The 24847-nt window shown below is 36.2% G+C and overlaps 2 protein-coding genes across 6 annotated transcripts; one reads left to right on the top strand and one right to left on the bottom strand.

The window, feature by feature from the left end:
* On the bottom strand, positions 1-20777 carry LOC110377297 (tyrosine-protein kinase Btk). Of its 5 annotated transcripts, none has more exons than XM_049841021.2 (18): positions 20536-20776; positions 20296-20452; positions 17198-17305; positions 12723-12854; positions 12477-12570; positions 11640-11828; positions 9262-9332; positions 8891-8968; positions 8110-8174; positions 7965-8030; positions 6778-6906; positions 6079-6272; positions 3707-3878; positions 2545-2710; positions 2148-2243; positions 1928-2069; positions 1678-1811; positions 2-1265 (listed from the first exon to the last, which is right to left on the bottom strand). In XM_049841021.2, exons 2-18 carry the CDS (start codon positions 20443-20445, stop codon positions 1164-1166), a joined length of 2088 nt encoding a protein of 695 aa, XP_049696978.2. In that variant the 5' UTR covers positions 20446-20452; positions 20536-20776; the 3' UTR covers positions 2-1163. The 5 variants fall into 5 exon arrangements, with proteins under 5 accessions (XP_049696979.2, XP_049696981.1, XP_049696978.2 ...); XM_049841020.2 differs by having other exon boundaries at positions 6070-6272; XM_049841022.2 differs by lacking the exon at positions 17198-17305 and having other exon boundaries at positions 1-1265; positions 6070-6272; positions 20536-20777.
* A 2532-nt stretch (positions 20778-23309) lies between these two features.
* LOC110377305 (mediator of RNA polymerase II transcription subunit 7) lies at positions 23310-24799 on the top strand. Its single transcript, XM_021336139.3, has 3 exons — positions 23310-23694; positions 23769-24037; positions 24209-24799. Exons 1-3 carry the CDS (start codon positions 23506-23508, stop codon positions 24411-24413), a joined length of 663 nt encoding a protein of 220 aa, XP_021191814.1. The 5' UTR covers positions 23310-23505; the 3' UTR covers positions 24414-24799.
* The last annotated feature ends 48 nt before the right edge of the window (positions 24800-24847 follow it).

Here is a 24847-nt window from a genome sequence, read left to right on the forward strand (position 1 = left end):
GACTACCCAATCTTATTGTTATAATATCACATTTAAAAAAAATTACAAAAATTACCGTTTTACCGGTTTACCGGTAAAAATATTTCTATTACCGATTTTTTACCGGTAATTTTCGTTTTACCGAAATTGCATGCCCTAGTTTAAAACCGCGAGTAACGCGGCCGAAATCACAAAGTAAACATTGAATTTTATTTCAACATCGTGGTCCAGGAAAGTATTAGGGAGTTGACAAAAATATTGTATTCAATTAGTCCGTCCATTGGATTAGCAAGAAATATTGCATTAAAATTCGAGACTGCAGGTTTTTACGTCATGGCATTATACAATTTGTACGAACCAGTAATGTCATAAAAAAGTTTAACACGTCGCATTTTCGTTGTTATTATTTTGTGGGGAATAGAAAAATACGAGTCTAATAAGTTTTGCCAATTTAAATTACGAAATAATATTTTTTTAAACATAATTTTGAATCAACATTCTTGTTGTGTTTATTGTTTTTTCGGAAGCGATTAATTAACGTATACTTGGTTTAGCGTTGCTGCCGTCCGCGGCCACGAGACTGCGGGGGGAGGCGCTTGCCCCATGTGGCGCAACTCAACAGTGTGGCGCAAGCAAACACCTGTGCTATTACACGCGTGCGTACATAGATCTTACGTTGTTTCTGAAATCATGTGACATTGCAACGGTTTTAGTGCGACATGAATGTGCTGAAACAGGAACCATCGCCGACTTCTTGGAATGCCATGAAAAAATATTATTATTGAAGTAAACATTTGTGTAGAAAAGTTAGGACAACATAGTCCAATTGCTTAAATTTACAGCAGTTTCATTCTAGTGTATTTAGTGATTCGATTTAGCTTACGGACACCCACGCGTGGCACATTCCGAGCTTAAAAGAGTCTAGTAGCTGGTAGCTGTCAGTGTTAAGGCTCGCGGGCGCACACATCAGAGCGTTCATACACGCCGCGCGTTCTACAAATGTTGAGCACTGAGTAAGCTGTGCGCTTGGTAAATATCGCCAGTTTGAAACCGCTGCAACTTTAACAGCAATATTTTGATTAGATTCATAATAGAGGCAGCTGGCAGTGCAAGTCGTCGGCTGTGGTCGGTCGGGTGCGTGGTCAGGCGGGCGAGGGCCGCAGCAGCGCGAGCAGCAGGCGCAGTCAGTCGGCCAGCACGGAGTGCGCGATGACGCCGAGCTCCTCCTTCAGCACGCGGAACGACGGCCGCTCCTCCGGCGACCGCCGCCAGCACATGCGCATCACCTGCGCGAACACAAACAGTACGAACATTAAGGCCGGCAATACACGGACAGCTTCAAGCTGTCGACCGCCCGAATCAGTTGCAACTGCTCGAGCGGTTTGTGTATGTGCGTCCATAGAACTCAGCAGTTCAGTGTGCAGTCGACAGCTTGAAGCTGTCGCACATGACTGCTTCAAGGGTCCGTGTATTGCCTGCCTAACATCATACTTCATTCTCGTCACACTGCTGAACACAGGTTTCCTCACACACAGAGAAGGATTGAGCGTTAATCACCACGCATGCTCAATGTAGGTTGGTGATTTTCACGCATATTCAACTCCTGAGCCATATATTTAGAATAGAACACTTTGAAAGTTTAATAGGTTTGAAAATATACCTTGCGTAATTTTGTGACAAGGATAATGAGATACTCACATTATATATTTCGTTAAGACAGCCTTTAGGTTTTTCGAGCAGCATACCCCGCTGTACCATGTCCGCCACATCTGAGTTTTTCATCCGTCCGTAAGGTACTTTGCCACAAGTGAAAACTTCCCACATAAGAACACCTGAAAATAAGAACAAAGAAATATTTAATTACACTTCACATACATAACACAATATGAATTAATTATATTGGCATTTATCGAAGCTTCTAATTCTAGAATATTCTATCGAAACTTACCGAAAGCCCAGACGTCTGATTTGGAAGAGAATCGGGTATAGTTGAGTACTTCGGGCGGCGCCCATTTGATGGGGAACTTCGTACCACCAGAACTGGTGTACTGGTCGTCCAACACGTATCGCGCCAGCCCGAAATCTGCTACCTGCAATCATTCAAATTTATTAGTAAATCACTTACAATTCATAGCTAAATATTAATAAGAAAAAATCTCCAAACGTACCTTTACAACATTTTCATCACCGACTAAACAATTTCTTGCGGCTAAATCCCGATGAATATAATTGTGTCTTTCTAAATACGCCATTCCTTTGCAAACCTGAAATTACAAATATTTTTTTATTTTAGATTGTGCACCTTTTTGCCTCTTAGGAAGATGCGGTGCTGCGGTGCGATATCAGAACTTATTTTTCCCCATGCTCCCGTTCAATTTGGCATTATGCAATATTTTTCAACACACACTCAAGCCAAGGCATTCTTTGTGCGCCGTTCGTGGTGATTCGCAAAGTTTGGACCCACGATACAGGCTAATAAAAGGCAGCTACATAAAATCCGCCGCAACAATTCTTGCATTTTCGGTCGTTTAAATTATGATGTAGCATCTGAGCAGCTAATATTACCTGTATACACATATCGAGCAGCACGGCGGGCCCGAGCTGGTCGGGCGAGGTGCGGCGCAGGTAGTTGAACAGCGAGCCGTGGCGCATGTACTCCGTCACGATGTAGATGGGCCGGTGCTTCGAGCACACCCCGTATAGCTGCACCAAGTTCTGGTGCTGAAGTTTGCTGTAATAGACATCGTTAGAGTTAGGTATATTTAAAGATAATACAAAGAAATGCTAATAATGATATAATTAGAAAAAGATGATAAAAATGATAAATAGGGTATTACATGCATTTTTGAAATATATCTTAAATAAATTCTTTAGTCTTAATATATCTCTAAAAAATTAAAAATATTTTTTTTTCTCACGTTATGTACGAATATAAATTAATTGTTTTATCATAATTTCAAATTTCGCGCGTATTTCGCGAAAACGCGGCACACAACGGACGCCATGATTGTTTTTTGGTCATAACGTCATAACGTTAGTAAACAAACTACAGCTGTCAGTAATACATATTTTGATATGTATTGAAAATTTTAATAATGAGTAATTATGCTCCGTATCGTTGGTGTGTTGTTTCTGAATGTGAGAACACTAGTGTAAAAACACCAGACAAATTATGGATTCAAGTACCAGTGGATATAAATTTGTTTGACACTTTTGTTTACTACCGTAATGACGTCATTAGCATGGCGGCGACATTTCGTAGTGTTCAAAGACAGATAAAAAAACCTAAAAACTTTAAACTGCAATAAAAAATATATTTATGTACCTTACGAAGTGAAACTAACATTTCCCGATTGCTTTTCCTCTAAACAATCATTGTAATACACTTTTAATTTTTTTCTCATCTAGACTAAAATACCCTATTGTGACTTGACTCGGACTTGGAACCATTTGTAGACAGTACATATAATAGATCTAAAAAGGCTTTGAAATCACCCTGCTCCTGCTCATACATAACCCAAATCAACCATAAAGTCTGACCACCCAAAGATTATCCCGTGATTAGGATGGAACGTAAACCCAGCGTACCAGAATGCTACTCAGCAGCAGTCATTTTACAAATCCACGCCAGAGGCGGATTTGAGAAAACTGACACGGCTTGTAAGATGATTAAAAACCTGCAGCTCACTCAAAGATTTAATTACATAAAAAAAGGTTGTATACTCACGTCATAACCTTCGCCTCGTCGATGAAATCATCCTCCGACATGGTGCCTTCCTTCATCATCTTGACGGCGGTGTCGATGCGTCCGCGCCACTTGCCGCGCCGCACTACGCCGAACTGGCCGGCGCCAAGCTCTTCTAACAACACCAGTTCCGACGGATCTATCTCCCATTTATCTGTAAGATAATATTTCATAGTTTTTATTACTATGGTCCTTAGGGGAAAACGTGTCATTTCGCGTACAGATGGTACGACTCCTTAAAACCTCTTGTTATTCCCCTGAAAATCTACGGTAAATTCACCTCATATAAGAACAGCGGTCAGTTTTCAGCGGCAGGGCAGATGGACCGTAAATTAAAAAAAAAGCCTTATTCTATGAAGTTTATATAAAAATACTTACTAACGAATCTTGTCTTTATTCTAAGAATGGAGCATATTAACTTTTTGACGTATTTGAACATATTTGATTATTTATTGATGATTCCTACTTTATTTTAATGAGGATAATTTCTAACTAAATGGCACAAGCGTTACACAAGTATAATTTCTACAATTGACGTCACATTACAATTCGAGCAACAAACATGTTTAACAAAACTTCCCTGTGCAATTATGTTTTATTGTTTGTAGAACAACGAAAGTGTTTAGGCGAAAAGGACAACCACTTCACTGTCCGATACGATACAGACACAATAGTTTAACAAGCGGTGTGTATCACATATGACTCATGGGACAGGGAAGTTATTAACTTTAATAGCTTATATTTTAGTATTGTTTTCCTATTTTTAACGTTTGCCCTCCTATTCGCAATAATTAAAATCCAAATATATGTAAATTGCAAATCAAATTTCAGTTTCATACTTACACATCATTGTTTATTTGATTAGAAAATAAATAAAAAAATAAATCAGAGCAAAATTTTTTTCATGACAGTGATAACACTAAATTTAACCGTCTAGGAAACCTTTAAAAACATCATAGCGGGATGACATAGAGGAACCTTCAGTAGGCATCACCTCGTCTTCATCAGATGTTGTTCTAGATTCAGGAGATATGCTTGAACTTGCCATTTTAAGCGTGATCTGAGAAAATATTCAGTCATAGTCAAAACATTGAAACTATTTCAAACAGAAATTACGGGAAATTATCATTTAATTAATTATGTAAATCAATACTTCAAATTAGTGCTTTTTATTTAATGCAATAATATTTTAATACTATCAAACAAATTATTCAGTTAGGGCTTACCTTTTGATGCGTCTTTAGGTATAGAGTGCAGTACTAAATTCTATACACCGAAAACGTGATTCTCTCACTGAACCGCGAGTGAAACTAAATCGAATTGTGTCGCACTATCAAAGTATGATAATCAAGGAAATTCAAAAATAAAGTTATTATCCCTAAATGACCCGTAAAAGGGGCAATTTATTATCATAGCTATTGTTAAACTCAGTACAAATAAAGTTACTTACCTACGTAAATAGGTAACAAATAACCACAATGTTTTAGTAGCCTCAGGAATTATACCTACATATGGTAAATCCGTATGGGTGGTATACATAATCATCCATTATGGCAGGATATTATCAGGCAATCCATTTTAGCAGTTAGACATTTTAAAATCCAATTAATAATGTGTTAAGTAGGTCCATAAACTTTTATCAACAGTTACGATTAACCACAACCCAAACCAAAATATGGAAATGCAAATAATGAGTAATGTTGTGCACGTTAAAATGACTGCCACACCCAATATGAAATCCTCATTCAAACGCTAAAAAGTATAGAAACAATTATGTTAAAGAGCAAGGAGTTTGCTTATAAAGATGGTGGAATAAACAGTCTCTACACTGTCTCATCAATTCTGTACACTACATAAAAAAATACTTTGCCAGTTTCAAGTTAACTGTTTAGACACTGAGGTTTTTTTTTTGGCAAGAATATGTCCGCAAATTATTTGAGGCGTTTGATAAAGCCGCGCACGGCTAAAGAGACAATAATTCTAGTCGGGCTATGAATTAAAACTTTTCTAAGGCAGGTGCGCACTATCATGAACGACAGTCGCAACTATATGCTCAGCGTGCAGTCTAACCAAATGCTGAGAAACAGTCTTTTACATGGAGTGACTACATCTGACTTTCACAAGCCAATTACCCGGACAATCCGATACCCCTTGGGAAAACCGGCTATCAGAATTTATGGCTTCGACGACCAGTTACGACTGTCAAAGATGCTCAAATCACAGCCGGGACCCACCAGTTTATCATGAAAGGCGACTATGGCAACATGAAAGTTAATAGCAACACCAGCCCAAGCAAGAGATGACGTTAGTAATGGTAAATGTATATTAAGTTGGCGATGACTGACCGTACTGACCGTGCGACAGTCCGGCGGTGGGCGGCGCGGGCCGGTCACACGGCGTCGTCTTCAGGCGGGAACATAGCCCTCCGCTGTTGTGCTTGTGGTAGTTGATGAGCTCGGGAATGCTGGCACAACAATGCTTGTCCGATAGGTAGTATTCGCTGCGACTGTTTTGCTTTATGTGGTAGTGCTTCGTTTGAGGGTGGTAACTGAAATTGCAGAAGTTATATTGTGTAAGCACATGCATCTATAATATAAAAATGAATCTCAAAATGTGTTGGTAAGCGCATAACTCAACAACGCCTGGACCAATTTGGCTAATTCTTTTTTGTTGTGTTTGTTATTGTCAGGAGAAGGTTCTTATGAAAAAAAAAAGGGTAAAGTAGAGAAGTCAGTTGACGGGAGCGAAGCCGCGGGCAAAAGCTAGTTTTGTAATAAAAATCTTAGGAGTACAATTGATGTTAGTCGCAAAAATAAAATTAATTCAAAGTACGAACTTCATGGTCACATATTTTGTTGCTCGCATATTTCGACAGGAGTGCAGGCAAAATTATTTTACCTGGCCTATCCTGCCTATATAATATGAAATTTTTATTTAAAAAGTATGTGAGATGACAGCAGATAGGAGAGTATGGAAGGAGAAAACATGCTGCGCCAACTCCAAATAAAATTGGAATAAGGGCAGGAGGATGCATGATGATAAGGCATACTTACACTTTGGTATATAAAGAGAGCGTGTACATGCCCTTGGTGGAAGAGTTGCGCACTACGAAGCACCCCTCCTTGTCTTCTTGTTTGAGGAGCGACTCGGCACGTTGGCGGGACATCTCACCCACGTACCACCTGCATTCAAGGAGAATTAATTAGAATAATGTTAAAAATAAGGAGATAGGTAAGTATGCATATTTAAATGTTAAACCCTTAAGATTAACACACAAATTAGAAAAATTAAGTACATACATAATGACTATTTTCGAGTAAGTTGTGAGGCAAAGTTGTAGGAGTTAGTCCAAAAATATATTTTTTCTAAAATATTGAAACAGTTCAAAATCTGTTTGTTTTTAAAACAGAACACGTTACCAAGACAATCTCAAGTTTAATTTTAAAGCTCAGACTATAACTAATATTTGCTATTTTAAAAACCACAATACACTGGAAGTAAATTGTGGCAAAAGCAAAAAATCTTGTCCTGCATAAAAGAGTTTACAGTAAACTCATTACAGAGATACATTTAAAAGTAATTGGATTCTTATTTTTACAATGGCAACATGTACCAAAGGACTTATTCTATACCATTACAAACCACGAGATGATCATACAATTAGAGGTATGTACATAGGTATAGGTACTCATTTGAATGAATACCTATACCAGTTATGTTGATTACAATATTTTGTACTATCTATAACATTATTTTTTAGTACAGGAGCTTGGAGCCAAGTTAGATTGCTAAGCCAAGTCGGAGGTTAAGTAATGCTTGGGGCGTTTTTGTGGGTTCCGGGTGTCACGGTCATAAGGCAGAAAAATTATAATCCCGTTCGTACTAAATGGTATCGGGATCCCCAGGTAACTGAGTTGAGAAGTTCAGATAGGTAGTTGCTCCTTGAAAATTCTAATGCTCAGTTGGTCACACTCGAATCCTTGGTAAGAGGCTCGGCAGATGCTGATATAAATTCAACCACAAGTTATAAAAATATTTATAAACGAAAGCCTGTTAAATATATAAAAGAGGTCAACTTGAAAATTACAGAAATATCCTCGTAATAACGCATTACGTTTGGCAAATGACATAATAAATGGCCTATTTCATATTATGTGTGACTAATTGCCTGCTTGATATGATCATGATTAGGATAACTTTTCTAAATAATATAATGTAAACAGTAAAAACATTAACTTACTCATACTTCTGCAATCCTATTGTTTCCTTTTCTTTTACATAATTACTAGGGATGTAGCCTACCAGCCTGAAAAGAGAGTAAAATATATCTTTTAAATAGTCCAAAATTCTGATAAACCAAACATTCTCAAAAATTATTTACGTACCCGTTTTCATCTTTAACTTTCCACCAATGATCTTGAGAGTCATCTATCACTTCATACTCGGCGCCCTAAAACATACATTTTAATGAGTAAAGCGTCGTTTTCCATAATAAATCCCGTGGGTATTGTGTTTCAACAATGCAGAGTTAACAAAAGGAGTCAACCTGACTCCACAAGGTACTTGTGTAAAATATACATACTTATAGTCAAGTGTATTCACACTTACACAAAAGTTACAAAAACTAGAAGAATTAAAAACATAGCTAATTGCCTTATGGTGTTTGTTTTTTTTTTTCTTCTACTCCTACGGATATCGCCAAAAGTCTTTGTACTTTGTTCTTGATTAATAATGACCATTATCCGCAAACGTCGTCCATTTATAGAACAGTGGTGAAAAAGTCGTGATTCATATGAAAATACTTAACATTTGACACTAAATATCCTTCTACAATATGACAAGTAGCGGTGTCACGACACTTGAGACAAAACCTTTATTATGGAGATAACCATAAATTTTGGATCCTACTACCGTTTGATAGCAATGCGTGACAAATAACTTTACTATATGTGGTACGAGTGAAAAAACTAACACTCTTGGGGCCTTTAATAGCTCCATATGTATCAAACGCAAACATTAACAATAAAAGCCGAGATATTTTGAAAAATGTATCTACACCATACTACAAATACTGAATTTGAAAATCAATTTATTGCCAATCTGTCTACTATTCTAAATCAATGGAGATAGCCCATAAATAACTTGAATATAAAAGTCCAAACCAACCTTTTCCAGTGATAGATCGCCACTCTCAATAGCTTTAAACGGATAAAGGGCTACCACTACTTTGGTTCTCTGCTTCTCCTGTGAAACAATGAAATAGATATTGAAAATTATAAAATTATCAGTTGAAAGGTCAGGGTCATTAAGGGTAATTATCACTTAATTTTAACCACCTCCTCATAATTTTAATTAAAATTATAGTTAAAATGTTTTCTTTTTTTTTCAGTAGAAATGAAGTTACATCTGTCTGATAAAGTAGTAGTCTGTATTGTAATTTTAGTGTTTTAATACATAATGACCTAAATATAATATTGTATGTACACAAAACTTCATTCTTATACGTAAAACAAGACATAAGGTACATATGGGCTTACCTTTGGCTTGGCAGACGGTGTGCCCGGAGGAGCGCCACCTCCTCCCGGCATGGTTACTGCCGCCGTGACGGCTAAACAAATTAATATTTACATTAATTACATGCACTTTTTAATTATGTACATTTTTATAATTACCAAGTTAGATAAGATTATCTAATGAGGAACAAGTTGTTTTTTTTTTAGACTGGAAATGAAAATGTTTATTTATACTGATGTTTTAAATATTAAATTATTTTTTTACTTTAATTTTGAATAAATATCATTGACAGTTTCTTTTTAATAAAAAATCCTATGCCTATTAATTTCTACTAAGAGGCTTAAATGAAGAAAATAAATATTGACAATCTGCATGTTTTTTACATAATTTTAAATTGTCTCAATACTAAATAGTGAAAGTTAGATACTTTCACGTAAAAATAAATTAGCTGTTTAGAAATTGGGATCTATTTATTTTTAATCAGATAAAATTATTTTATCAGCTTCTTGACACATAAATCAAGGTATCTTGGAATTTCTGCAATACCTAATTTAGACCTAAGTTTAGTATTTTTAAAGTTAATTCATTTAATTACTTTGTTTCTTTCCTTCTTATGTAACAAAAAAAACATTTAAGGCCTTCTCTATTATTTTTTGAAATATCACCATATATTAATAAATAATACAGATGTGATTAGCAAAAATAAGGCCAAACATAGATTTAAATACACCGATAAAGCCTCCAAAATTGATTGCTCGTATTTCTTTATTAACATTTCAGTTACTTATACACCGTAAAACCAATCGTTTTAAGGCCACGGATCTATTTATACTTTTGACAGAAATTATCATAATAATAAGCACTTATGAATCAAATACGTTACTATGTAGTAACAAGGACTAGTTGGATTAATAAAAAACTAGGCAAAAAATAAAATTTACATATTTAACAGATTGGACTGTGCCTAAATATTAAGCAACTCTTTTAGATATAATTATAAAATAGGGATGCGAGTGACTCGTTAGAAAGTATGATAACCTTAAAAGAGACTTCAATATAAACCACATCAACAATTCATCTAACACAATAACAAACCCATTGCTGAAGCAATATCTTGTTGTCACTAAGTAATGTTGACCTAAATCCGGGGAACTGTACACTATCCTCAAACACTGCTCCCGGGGTACCAGGATCACTGCACAGTATCACTTTAGTGGGCATTACACAAACGTATTACATTACACCTGACCAAGACAAGAAAGTGAGTGCAACGAGACCAGTGAACGCAACCGATGGCGACGAGGCCAAATAAATAGAGGTCAGACGAAATGTACCGTACCCTCTAGAGCCGGGAGGAAGGACGCTAACGATAGACATGGTATTTTCGACTTCTTCTTAGTCACCACAGGTTCGTCTTCAGGTTTGTTCGGCAACATGGGAACGGGACTTTGAGACCGGACGTCCGCGCGCGACACCTCGCTCCGACTGCCTACAAACGTGTCCAAGTACCGGAGCGAAGGTAAAGCGTTATGCATAATAGTGCCGTGCGATACGGCACGTAAATAATACGTGTTTGAAACAACTTTTATTGGTGGTAAGCTCGTACAAAGTATTCCATAACATGATTATTGGTTAAAACCCAAACAATTTAAACGTGTTTTCCGTTTTCGTACAAAAGTGTCTTAAACTAAGAAAAAATATAATTAAGTGCTCTATGACTGTTAGTAAAGTGGTGTCTTGGAAATTTAAGAATAATGTTTATGCAGAATTTTACTAAAAACCATGAAGATTAACCTATCAACAGATGTTTTAATAGTATTTGTGTAATTTGTGCATTAGCACAATATTTCAAATAAATACAGTCAAATGTGAAAGTCAAACAGTATTATTTATGAGATGGTTGTATGCTACCATTGCGAACTAAGCTTTATAGTTGTCGAGACGAGGAGCGAGGGCTAAAAGATGGTCGCGCTCGGCCTACATTCACCATTCGATGCGCGCGCGCAGGCGTTGCTTGCTCTCCCTTTCACTTAGCAGTCTCTTGATATGAAGAAACAAGACAGGTAACTTGTACATACGTCATTAACGGCAATTTACTCGCTTGGAGATTATACCATCTTCAACAGAAGCCTTGCGATTGCAATGGCCAACTTTTTTTTGTCGAGTTATCTCGAATTATTAAGATTGGTCTTATACAGAGTGCTATATTTGTATACGTAATTACTTTTTTGTTGTATATGTATGTATGATAACTTTTTTATTGGACTTTTATAATTCTAAAAACATTAATATTAATACGTAACGTGAAACATGTGAGTATAATGAATAACGAGAACGAAAGTGTATCGGAAGTACCATTTGCAAGAATGCTTAAAAAGGCTTTAATGTAATGAATACGCACGTGCTACGTCGTTCGATAGTCGATTGTCCTGCGGCGGTGCGAGCAAGTCAAGGTCGGACTCTATGAGGGTCCAAAGGTCTGAGACTGCACAGCCAGGGGCAGACCTTCGCTCCGCGTCACAGCAGCTCCAGCGGCGCGCAGACCACGCGCCGGGGTGGTACCGGCTTCTTCGAGCGGTCACACCGCACACTGCAACCCACGATTCCTTAGCGATCCCAAATTAGTTGCTTTTCTCGACGTTAAATTCAAGCACCTAACCTTCTCTAAGTTTTATGAAATATTCTCCTTTTCCACGAATTGCATGTTTACTAACCTAAGCAGGCTTTATAATAAAATAAAAGCTTAGAAACGAAAATCTGAAAATGAACACTTCATGATAAAGCTCTAAGATGTTTGGAGAACCCTTGAGATGTGTTAGTAAAGGGGAGTGGCTACTTAACTTTTCAACATCAAAGATCAATGAGTATTGAGATGATAATCAAGTTTTATTAAGTTCGTCGGGAGCTATCACTGTTTGGTTAAGCTTACAAAAAACTAAAGTTTAACTGTAGCAAATGGAATCCTAAATAGTGGCTATGAGGAATTAAAATTGTATTTTGACCTTCATTTATTAAAGTTTTAATGAAAAGTAAAAGGAAAACTTCTGATAAATGTAATCAACTCAACTTTTCCCTTAGCCCTTATCCTTCCTACCGAAGTCGATTGTCCTAAACTGACAAATACAAATCCTATTCAATAATAATGTAATTATATAGAATACAAATTGAACGTCAGATACAGGGTTTACCTGCGTCACACGTAGTAAACGACATTATATAACAGTGGGTGGGTACGTACCCGATCTGATTGTGTGGATCCACTGCAGGCGTTCTGTGTGGTCACCGGCCACGAGATATAATGTGTAGTCTGTGTTTTGTTCCGAGTACCCCACCTGACCGTATACACATTCAAGTGAGCCTTTATGCAAACATATATTACAAGGTTCTTATTACATGAAAATTAGTTAACAACTAGGCAAACAAACTGTAGAGTAAATTATCAATTATACCCGCACATGTTATTAGGTATGTGATATATGATTACCTGAAAGGGATATCTATAAACGGGGCTCTTCTCACCGTCACCCTCGGGTATGTGTTTGCTCAGTTCCCCCAACTGCGCTTGCTCCACAGTATGGATCGCACCAGTGTCGATGCGCCCGCGCTCCTTCCGTTTCTGTCACACACGACAAATAAACCATTTTACAACCGATTATCAAGCTTTTTTTTAGAAATAAACTAAACAATTGGCAGCCTGTCGTCCGTTCCTCGCAAGAACATTTTAAGATTCAAGGAAGTTACCCATTCAACAATTCAACGCACACCGCGGGCTCACCTTAAAATACACACTGTTAGTGTCTTACTGGCAAGCAGTAACATCCTACTCCTGACGTCAACTAGTCATTATAGCGAGGCCATATTCGATTGTTTACAGTATCTTAATAACCGCGGCTAGAACATGATATGAATAACATAATATGTGTTTCCCGAAAAATAAGTAACGGAATGAAAAATTACCCCACTATATTAGAAAATGTTACAGAAACAAGTGTTATATATTGTTAAACATGTACACAAGTGTCAAGACACATAAGTTAGAAAAGAAAATAAGGAAAATAACTTAGGTAAGGCTGCGTTCAAAACAAACTGACTGTCAGCCGCCGAATGTGAATGAACGTTACGCAGTTTATTGTATTTCTAAACATTATTCACTTTTTCTTTCATATCTAACCGACGATACGCTATGCGTAAGTAATATGCATAGACGCTGACGTTCAGCGGCTGACAGTCACAGACAGACAGGCTTGAACGCAGCCTTAAAGCCACAATTATTTTATTGATCCTTGGTGCAGTTAAAGATGGTTGTAAAACAGTGATGAAAACTAGGTTGCCTTTGTGGGGAATATTTCAAACTTCAATATTATTTAAAGGCATTTTAATGACAATTACATTTTTCACTAACAAGCCTTTTAATGACTGAATTTTCAGAACCCGTTTCAACAGAAATTCCCTTAAGTATATCAACTACGAGTGTTTAGAGACAAGCAGAAGAGACTACATATCTATTTCAAAATGGCACGAACGGCTACACGAATACTTTTTTGATAATAAATGCCTCAAAATATTTTTATTCAATTAAACTTGGACAAAAGACGTAGTTTACGCTACAGTTCGCACTAATTGAATTTTGGTCGGAACTGAACTCGGTCATTTTTCGGAGCCAAGCACGTTTATTTCGTTGATGCGTGAAAATTTCCATATTCACTAGCAGTTGTCGATTATCCAGCAGCACATTATTAAGCAAAATCGAACTTTATACACAATAAACAGGCGTCGCTTTACGATCCAAATTAATTTTACGTAAATACATTTTTCGTCAACGGAATTTTCTTTTGTTACTTAGTATGTACTTCCACTGTCATCAGGTCCAGGATCTGATGATGAGACCCGATGACCCGACATTTACATACAGCCAAGGGAGCCCCTCGATTATATGTATGAACTGCCTTGTGTTTGATCTTATTTTATTCGTGTATATCAAGAGCTTTATACGAGACGAGCTTGACTGCCATTATGGGGTCTATAATAGAGACGGACTACAGCTCAGAGAACTCCCGCAAGCCAAAGCTTCTACTTCAAATTTAGACTTTATTCGTGTTGTAACATTTTTCTACTTATACCCAGCCTCCCTAACCAAGTCATTAGGAGACGAAAAATGACCTAATTATGTTATGAAATAGCAAAAATACAAACTCTTTAATATCTCGTTGAGTTCATTGACATATCGATGTAAGTAGGTATGGATGACGAAGCATATGTTACACTTGTGTGTCGGGTAGCAAGCCGCAATAAGAGCAACGACTGGTCTGGCGTCATGCCAACCGGCTAGCGAGCAGCCCTCTCTAAGTAACACACTACACCAATTACCGACATCACAACCTGTCCCGGAACTCTTACTTAACTTTATTTACGCCAAAGTTTTAGCAAACATTTGCTGGCTGGTAATTCTGACTGTTTTTACATCCTATTTTTCTCCCATGCTACAAACTGAGCTGAATTCCATAATCAAGTAACCCTTTCTATTTGATTGATGCTGGAGAACGAGTTCATCAGTACAAATGCAGATTTTCTATCGAATTTGCCTGACGCCAGATGACATGATCTAATATCAACCTGAAAGCGCACAACGACCGAGCACCGGGTTGCGTAATGAATCAAATCACGGAGTTGATTTCCTGCGGGGGGATATACAGCTCCGCTTACAGGAATACCCGACAAAGCTACCTCGGATATTGTCAATTGATCCGTATGACCTGTAGCTGTTTTCTTGTAGTGACTGCGATATTCTAGGATCCTAGTCTGTAGTGATTTAGCTGTTTTTATTTTTTTAAGAGAGAAGGGGATTTATTCTAAGGGAAAATATTTTTAAGATTGTATAACAGGCAGTTAAAAAAAAAGTTTCGTAAAGGTCACAGACTACGTAAATTTTACCTTTATATTTTGAAGAATGAAAGAAGCAGAACCTTTGAAGTAAATTGAAACAACTGAGCACGGTAGAGCGACGTGGTAAAGTGAACCTTTTTCATACAATTAGCGGGCGTCGCGGAGGGCTCTCCATTAAAATTGCTCACATAACGAGGGACCACACGCGGCATGACGGTACATACATTACTGCGAAGTGCGAGGGGTTGACGATGTGGGGAGTGATTGCCAAGTCTATTTGAGCGCGGGAGAGCCGACAGCGACACACTTTTTGTTTATTTTACTGCACTTTTCGAGCTTTCTGTTATTGTGCAGTTTTATGCATCGTAGAAGCTTGGGGCTTTTTCTTTGTTTTCCTATGTTTTTGAATATCATTCACAAGGAACTAACAATATATTGTTACACTAATAAGCTGTTCGATAAAGAATAACACTTTTAAATGGAGTATTTATTATATTTCGGAAATAGACCATTCAAATTGAAAGTGACATAGAAATAATATTGAATGTATTAATATAATAATCATTAAAAATAATGAGGAGCTTTGATTTTTAAACAAATTCAAAACTAAAATTCACCATCGTGAATCGGAAAAATCACGCATAAAATTAATTTGATAGCGTGTAACAATGAAGTAAAATAACTGATGTTTCGGCACTTATATCGCGAAGTAATTTGAATTCATAAATTATAAGAAAACTACGTCACAGCAAATGGCTGGAGAAACTGATCACCGGTAATTGAGGCTACCTATCAGTCTGTGCTGTCGTACATTAAGCAGTCACGGGAAACGAAAAATAATTAAAACCATAAACAAAATTTTATCAAACACGGTAATTATACAATCAGGAACATAAATGCTGATTTAAAAAGATGTAAAAAGTGGTTTTTGCGTAGGTGGGAACTGAAAAAGGAAAGAGCACGTATTTGGCCACCCGGTTCGATGTCTCAATAACACCAAAAACAGACATTGGTAACAGCGCACTATGAATTTATAAACGTGTAATTAAAAATATGATTGGTGTGATTTGAAGTGAAGGTGTAGTATGTGTGATGTAGTTAAGTGATTGGTATTTTACCAGCGGTGGTCGGGTGCGGTGCGGGCCGGCGACGGACGGTGTTGCGGAACTGCCGCTGCCGCCGCCGGGCGTCGCGCCGGACGACAGACACACCCAGCTCGCGCATGCGCTACCCCACATTCACCCCTACGTCCTCCAGCTTTCATTTAAAACGTCGAACAAAACTAACATTACCTGCCCATCCCAGTGCTTTATTATACTAACAGTCTAACTACTTTATTAGCTAGCTGCCTTAGAAAATATATCAACATCAGTTTTTTTTTATTTGATGCTATATGCACATATTTTGTAACTCAGCTACAGAGTAATTCAAGTCACTTCAGAATTGCAAAATGTAGGTTAAAAGTTCAATATCCAAAACAAACCCAAGCACTAAAATTATCATATGCAACGTGATCAACACCGTGAGATATCACTGGTCTAATAGAAGAAAAAATTGTCTTGTCTATTTTCTTCTATGGCTTGACGGTGCAATGACCCTTGATAAAGCGCAAGAATTGCAGTGCAGCGATTAGATTAAAAATATTTCAAAGAACAGTGGTGGACCCACTATCCTGTATATAATCCACTAGGGACCACTTAAATAGACGTACGATTCCTTCCTTCATTTATATGATTTATTAGATGCTTGTAAGATCCTTGGAGGATTATTGCCAGATGTCCGTGGGCCGGCCGTCAGAATGAGTAAGATAACATAAAACATTATTGTTTAAATAATTAACCCGAAACTGAGAGAAGAACAGAACTTTTATAAGGTTATTGACAGTGGTAAGAAGTTGATATCATAGGTCCTGGCTGATAGAAAACGTAAGCAAATAAAGTAAAACGTTGAGATCCCATTTTTCTACGGTCACCAAGTTAGTATTTTATTAATGATCCGGGATACATATTTTTATATCGTGGCCTTAATAAATTATTTAAAAAAGTACCTCTAAAACTAAAATCAGATTAGACTGACCACGTCTGTCGTATGTCTGAAGAACTGAAGACCAAAGTTATTACGCAGAGGCCGCCTGATACAGCGACGCAAAGCCGTAGTGGACCACGATGGAAATGGTGTGACGAGCTAGTCAAAATAAAATTAAAATCTATTAGATCTTAGCCTGTCTTTGATTCTGCACAAAAGTAGAACAGGTAAATTATTTTTCCTTATTCTAAGTTCACAGCGTGAAAGTGTTTTATTTTGGTGTTTTCCTTAACAACAACGCATGTTAATCGGTTCATCCGTTTTAAGAGCTTCGGTGGCGTCACATACCTACATAATAGTCGAACTTATAACACCTCTCTTTTTTAGTCGGAGTAAGTTAAAAAGGGCTAATCGAGTTTGGATGAACGACAACCCACATAAAGACCGAAAATATGCGATGCAGACAATAATGGCGAACATAAGCTTATATTATAATCAGGTGCAAAATTAAGTCTAGCTAGTATCTTACTAGCACCACCTGGTCGCGTGACATCCAGCGAATAACCGGTAGCTGGGACTATGGATGAGCAGATGGCGGAATTTCCAGTTACCTGTCTAGGGAACCTAGTTGAGCAACGAATCCAAAACCGCACTTCTTTCCGAAAATCATGCGCTGCTTTTTGACCTACGTCGGTATACATATCTACATATAGCGTGTAAGTATACCGAGAGATAGATAATGGTGTTATTTTCTAGATCTAGTTCATACATTTAGCATCTACGTTTTTTTTTTTGTTAGATTCAACAAGAACTTGACGCTGTTAAATAAAAACCTGGTATTATTTTCTAGTTCTTCCTATATTTTCACCAGTTATATGTTGAAATTTGACGGATTCTTAGATTTTGTAACCGACAAGGTCCTTGCCTTATACAATAGCGACTGCAATAGCAACAATAGCGACTGCTGCTTGGCAGGACCGTGAAGCTTTGCTTAAGAATTAAAAGATCGGAGAACGTGTTAATTCGGTTACTCTGCCAACTTTAGTAGATAACAGACATTGTAATAAAGACAATCAGCGTAATTCGTTACAAAAATCCTTAAAACTATGTTTAATATACAGATAAAGTTCCGGTTTTGACAGCAACAACATTACATAACATTAGATGGTGGCTAGGTTAACACATTCAGCCATGATTAATTTTTTTTCGGATACCTAAATTTTTTGTTCGAAATAAATAGTTGAGATGGGTACAACACCAAATGTTGTTCGAGTGAACCAGCAATTAGGCTGTGAATCATATCTCGTGTTTTGGTGCTGATGTTCAATTATTCCACTTGGCTGACTACCTGTGCACAGGAATTCTTTTGTTATTACTACTAAGCTCTCTTAAGTTTTTGTTTATCTGAAGAAGTGAAGATGGATGATGTTTTGAAAATATATTTGAAGGGAACCTGAAATGTTCTGAAATCTACACTAGAATTAACATACTGTAAAAATAATTGCTATGTTAGTATTTACTAAGTAAGTGATTAATTTATAATTTTATATCTATATTTCAATTTTATACTTAACAGTGCTACAAATAAAAATAGTAATTTAGGCAAAATAAGAGCTTTGGAAAAACATTTCTTCATTTTAATTCACTTTTGACCGATATAACAATCTATTTTTACGATAATATTTTTTCTACAATATCTCTCACATTACATTACACAAAAAAATCACATTCCTATTAGGTATTTAAAATAATGTACAATAAATGCATTTACCTACACTTCTTTCAACTTAAAACAAAACCTTAGAACAGTGTTAGCTGCTTTTACTTATAAAAATAAAGATCATACTTTTTCACAATTTTTCAATTACAAGTATTGTATTTTTTTTTTTGTAATAGGTTTTTTTATATATTTTTTTTTTAGCTTTTGGATATTGAAATATCACACATACAGTGAAAATGTTATAAATAATGTCTACAAATACATAGTTAAATATCAAGAGAAGATCAAAACTGATTTTAGGCATTTTTTTTTTTACGATTTATAGCGTTTTTCAAAATCACAGTATGAGCATTGCAAATCCAAGCATTACACTATCAAAATGCAGGTTACGTTGTAATTATTGTCTCTTCACCATGTATTTACCTAATCGTTTTAAATAAGTAGCTTCAAAAATTCATATTCAAATCCAGCTTGCAAAAACACAACATTTTATTTTTGTCAAAATTTATATACAATCATCTGATCTACATGAGCTAGAGTTGTTAAATAAATTCATAATACAAGGTATAATAAAAATATGTAGAAGAAAGGGCAACTGGCTAAGTGGTCTCTTTATAAAAAAAAAGACTACACTTACACCAACCCAAAAAAAAATTCATACAAATTCAATGTAGATATTTTACAACCAGTAATTTAATAACATAATTAAAGATAACTTTAACTATACCAGATAATGTATTGTGTGTGTAAGTGAAAATCATGGGGGAAAATCAGTTAGTTAATTATTTCGCACAAAATTATATTAATTGATCAATGCTAGTGATTTGATACAGATAACTAATACATGGGTTTATATGAAAATTAAAATAAAATGGAAACTGTTATATAAAACATTCACATTCAAATGACTCACCTCGAAGTATTAAAATAAATCCTTAGCGGCACAAAAATATAAAAAAGGATAAATTAACAAATAATATCAAAATAGATATTGAGACTTGTAAATAATCACAAGATTATTCAAAGTAAACAAAGCCATCCGTTTACAGCCCTAGGTTCAATGCGAATAAATAAAAAAATATGGCTATTTCACATGCTGGCTATTTCATTCAAATTCTCTAAAACAAAGCTTCAACATTGACCGATTAAACATGTTAGATAGAAACAGGTGAATTAGCTGAAATATCCTAATGTATTATGATTATTTTTACCATTACATCCACAGTCATAGGACTGTTTGAGCACAGCTAAAGATATCAGAAGTAAATGTAGGAGAACTTTAGCTTTATATTGTCGTAGAGCTACTGTTTTACGATCAGTGGTTAGTATGTCCATATCTGTAGGCTTATATGTATAAACTTAAGGTACTGATTAAACTATCTTATTTAATGCAAGAGATTGGTAAACATTCTGAAACTGTGAAACTTACCTCTCCATCCGTGTCATAATAAATAAGTGCTCGACGAGTCAGAACCAGCCAGCGCTCCTTGTAGTTAACCGGTGTAAATAACTTTTTATTTTGTGACCTCTTGACCATAAACGTTTGCAGTATTACTTCATCATCATCTTTTCCAGCCATTTTAATCCTAAAATAAAACATAAACCATACGCTTTAAGCAAAAACTACGAAGAACACTCAGTAAATCACGTAAAACCAAACCCTAAATACCTTCAAACATCCAAATCCATCACAAATAGACGAGTCCTTTACGTGAACCGATTATATTTTTGCAACTATGGCAATACTCTCAATTACATTCCCCGAATTAACAGTTGATAACAATACTTTGTTATCAAACAACAAAAGTGGTAATACTTTTGACTAAATCACTATTAAAATAAGACCCAAAATTATCTCAAAACTTTATTATTTCTGTTTCGCGAGCCTGACTGAAAGAGTGAATGATAGACTAGAGACCAGGGGGGTGACACTCCGTACATTTTGACAGCTAAGTGAATGAAGAGTCGCCACCTTTTATTTGGCCCGGAAACTATTTACTATCTAAAAGATACTTTAAATTACCAACAGATGGCACTACACTATAATCGTTTTTGTTTGTCAATATAAAATTATTTATGCAATATTAATTAGAGAAAAGTATGAGGAAAATATTAGACACTTAAAAAAAAGATAAAATAGGCGAATAAATTAAATACGGTTTGAAAAAGCACAAATATCAATTTTAATCTAAAAAGACCTGGTGTCAGTATTCCAAGTAACTTAACAAAACCGATCATCGATCATAACAAAATATCAATATGGCGGCTTTTGCATTCTGCGTACACGCGTATAAAAAGTAATAATACATAATAATTATTTGTTTTTCTTCGACCTTTTACTATATTAACGATGACATTTTCTATTAGGGTAAGTAGCATAATGTAACTATAACGATAACCAATGTTATAGTTACATGGTGCTATTAACCCTAATAGAAAATGTTATGAATATGATGCATAAATATATTTTTATAGCTATAGCTATGTAGGTAGTTCGGGGCCAATAAAGAGAGAGATGGCGCATTGACAAATAGGTTTGCATGATTATCACGCAAGAGGGCTCTCTTTTCCCTATATATTACTTTACTCTTTGCTAGAGACCTAGAAACAGACAGATAGACAAGAATGAAATTGAATATGAATGAAGGGAATGAAGTCAAGTCATTGACCGAACCAATTATCCTTAATTGTCGTTCACATGAAGTTGTTGCACAGGCCCATGGATCTGCAGAAACTGTGCCATATTACCCGCAGGGCATCTGAGGCAAATGACAGGGAGCAGCAACTCCTCGGGTATACCGAGTGCTCCTGCTCGTAATCCCAGTTTAAAAAGTACCTACAGCGAGACATCTTCACCCTTCAAAGGCTCATGCCCCCTTGCCCCCTTGGTGTTAGTGAGCTGGCGAGTCTCCATCACACATTATGTGTTTACATTGTTATCGTGAGGCATTCGTCAGATGAGGTTCCCATAGTTTCCCCATTCCTAGTCCATTGACATTCCATCACAAGAGCTCAAGTAATTTTTATTCATAGTTAACAATAGCTTATCATAGAAACGGGGATTGTCCATTTTAAAGTGTAAGGTCGGTTTTTGGATGGTTTTTGGTCACAATTTCATTAAATTTTTCTCAATAGGTTTAGTGTATTGCTTTTGGCCAACTTAAAGTCTAGAACTCTCTAGTCCCGTCGTCTAGGTCTAGGAGACATACGAAAAAATTACATTATGCATTATTAGAATAAAATTATTGATTAGTTAATTTTTTTTCGCTAAAAATCATCTCTTTGTCTTAAATTCGTAACATTACGTAATTTAATTGAACGTCTAAGACGCGCCTACTAGGTTATTTCTTCACTCATGCTTAAATGTGGCGCTAAATAATAAAACCTTCAGGTGCGGCATAAAACAATCCTAGCCTTGCCTAAAAATCATTGCACAATCTTCAATTTAACTCTACTACAATCAGTGGCGGCCCTAGGGGTGTGCGAACTGTGCCTTCGCACAGGGCCTCGCGCTTGGGGGGGCCTCGCGCTACGACCCACACTCATATAAAAAAAATATAACTAAAAAATACATATATGTCTGGTCGAAGAAAAAAAATATTTTTCTTTATTTATTTCTTATTCATTCTGCGTTTACTTTTTGAGTTCCCAATTTAACAAAAAAATTGGAACACCAACGTAACACAAACAACTGGCTCTCGATCCAGTCACGGATTCTTTTTATTTGTGCTTAATTCCGAGTTTAATTTGAGAGTCTTTAAACAATCAATTTAAAAAAATTCGCGCTCGCTGCGCTCGCGGCTGTTCACTTGTCAGTACAGTTCATTCTAACATGATTAGAGTACTTTTATGTCCCAAAACTCAAAAATTTTCGCGCTCGCTACGCTCGCGGCTGTTCACTTGTCAGTACAGTTCATTCTAACATGATTAGAGTACTTTTATGTCCCAAAACTCAAAAATTTTCGCGCTCGCTACGCTCGCGGCTATTCGCTTGTCAGTACCGTTCATTCTAACATGATTAGAGTACTTTTATGTCCCAATCTCAAAAATGTTCACTTCACCTTGCACCGTTCTTTAATATACAAGTTTAGGTGCTTTAGTGACCCAAAGCTCAAAAATTTTTGCGCTCGCTACGCTCGCGGGTGCTGTATTTTCCACTTCTTTTATTTTTTTCATCCTTTTTAGCCGAACCTAGAAGGTAGCGCCGCTTGTAAGTCCTTTTATTAACAAGAAAATAACTCCTAGCTCACAACAGACTTTTCACGTAGGACAAAGGGCCTCGCATAGACCTGCCGCACGTAGCCTCGCAATGGCTAGGGCCGCCGCTGACTACAATAACGATGAATATTCAATTTAATTGATTGTCTAGAAAGCCCGTAACTGTACTGTGCTTGTTCCTGTTTCAAATGTCATTTACAAATTGTCCATGTCAATGTCAGATAGATTGATTATAATGTCATTATTGTATTAATTAATTGTATGTCTGGAGCATTCTTGAGAAACAGAATCTTATTCCAAATAATAGTCTCTTTCTTGTGCAATTTATGCCCGTGTGTTGTACATTATAAAAAATTGAATAAACTAGTTCATAAGATTCACTGCGCCTTTTTGTAATACCTTTGGTTTCCAAATCGAAATCATGTCTTCCGAAACAGCGCAAGTTAGTTCATTGCCATTGCCGCCCATGCAGTATATAAACTTCTATACTGATGAGAATGTGCGAAGAAATAGAGCACCTTTACCACCGCGCCCTATTCATGATTCGTATTCCATGTTTGGACACACTTTCAATGCGGACGACACCATAATCAGGTCACTGGAGAGCCAGGTAATTCATTCTTCTGTTTTACAGAGATAGCTCATTAACAATACTGCAGTCACACAAGAAATTTTATGTTTTAGGGATTTCGGCGATTATATCCTATGCATTTTGAGAGGAGGAGAGAACTGAAGAAGTTGAATCACTCACTACTTGTTAACTTTCTGGATTTATTAGACTTGTTGGTACATTGTCCTGATTCTCCTAAAAGGGCTGAGAAGGTTGAAGATCTCAGTTTGCTTTTCATACACATACATCATTTACTAAATGAATTTAGACCTCACCAAGCAAGAGAAACCTTAAGAGTGATGATGGAGCTACAGAAACGTCAACGTGTTGAAACTGCAACAAGGTATTGTTATAATGGTTGTTTCATTTAGGTTTGAGCGGAAATAAATTTGCAACCTGCTCTTGTAATTTTGTGTCTAAGAAAAATGAGTAGTAATGCATCAATAAATTACTGCCACAACTTGCATGATAATTATAAATCAATCACCTATTAAAGCAATTAACTTCCTTTCAGGTTCAAAAAGCACTTGGATAAAGTGCAAGATATATTGCAAAGTGCTCTACAAAGTCTACCAGATCAGAATGAAATAGAATCCAATTTTAAGGTGCCTGTAGAGATATTGGAACACATGGATTGTAACACCAATGATGTGTCTAATCAAGATCCATGTTATGAACTGGATCGCATCATGTGTAATGTGGTGGACAATATGAGATAAGACATCTATTTCCCTGTTATTTATTAGGATTAGTCATTTTGTATTATTTCATAAACTTTTAGCTTAAATCTTGCTTAGATCCAGCTGAATACAAGTGTGTAAGGAATACATAAGTTGGACTGCCCATTTTCAAACAATTTTCTGGACCTGGACAGTATTCCGATCAAGGAATTTGTTATTTTTGATATGAAGCTATCAGAAGACTACTTCCCAATTCTTTTCTGCCTGTTTACAAATTAAGTAACTTACAAATTCACTATGGTGAGTTGGCCAACTGGTGTGGCTATTTCAAATAAGGAACCTGATTGTGTTTTAAAAGGATTTTTTTTCTTCATAAAACAAGAAATTGAAATAAATTGTAAGTAATAAAAGTTTATGAATCTCAAGCTCATGTATTATTTATAAGTGTATCAGTTTCTATATATTTTTTTCAA

The sequence above is a fragment of the Helicoverpa armigera genome, chromosome 10, assembly GCF_030705265.1.
Source record: "Helicoverpa armigera isolate CAAS_96S chromosome 10, ASM3070526v1, whole genome shotgun sequence".
Taxonomy (NCBI): domain Eukaryota; kingdom Metazoa; phylum Arthropoda; class Insecta; order Lepidoptera; family Noctuidae; genus Helicoverpa; species Helicoverpa armigera.

Excerpts from the sequence above, each read along its gene's own strand:
- LOC110377297 (XM_049841020.2), bottom strand. The coding sequence starts at position 20,445 with ATGGCTGGAAAAGATGATGATGAAGTAATACTGCAAACGTTTATGGTC. Across the intron at positions 12,855-17,197 it reads TCAGACATACGACAGACGTG|AAACGGAAGGAGCGCGGGCG; the intron begins GTCAGTCTAATC and ends CGTGTGTGACAG. Across the intron at positions 2,711-3,706 it reads GACGAGGCGAAGGTTATGAC|CAAACTTCAGCACCAGAACT; the intron begins GTGAGTATACAA and ends TGTCTATTACAG.
- LOC110377305 (XM_021336139.3), top strand. The coding sequence starts at position 23,506 with ATGTCTTCCGAAACAGCGCAAGTTAGTTCATTGCCATTGCCGCCCATG. Across the intron at positions 23,695-23,768 it reads TCAGGTCACTGGAGAGCCAG|GGATTTCGGCGATTATATCC; the intron begins GTAATTCATTCT and ends TTTATGTTTTAG. Across the intron at positions 24,038-24,208 it reads CGTGTTGAAACTGCAACAAG|GTTCAAAAAGCACTTGGATA; the intron begins GTATTGTTATAA and ends ACTTCCTTTCAG.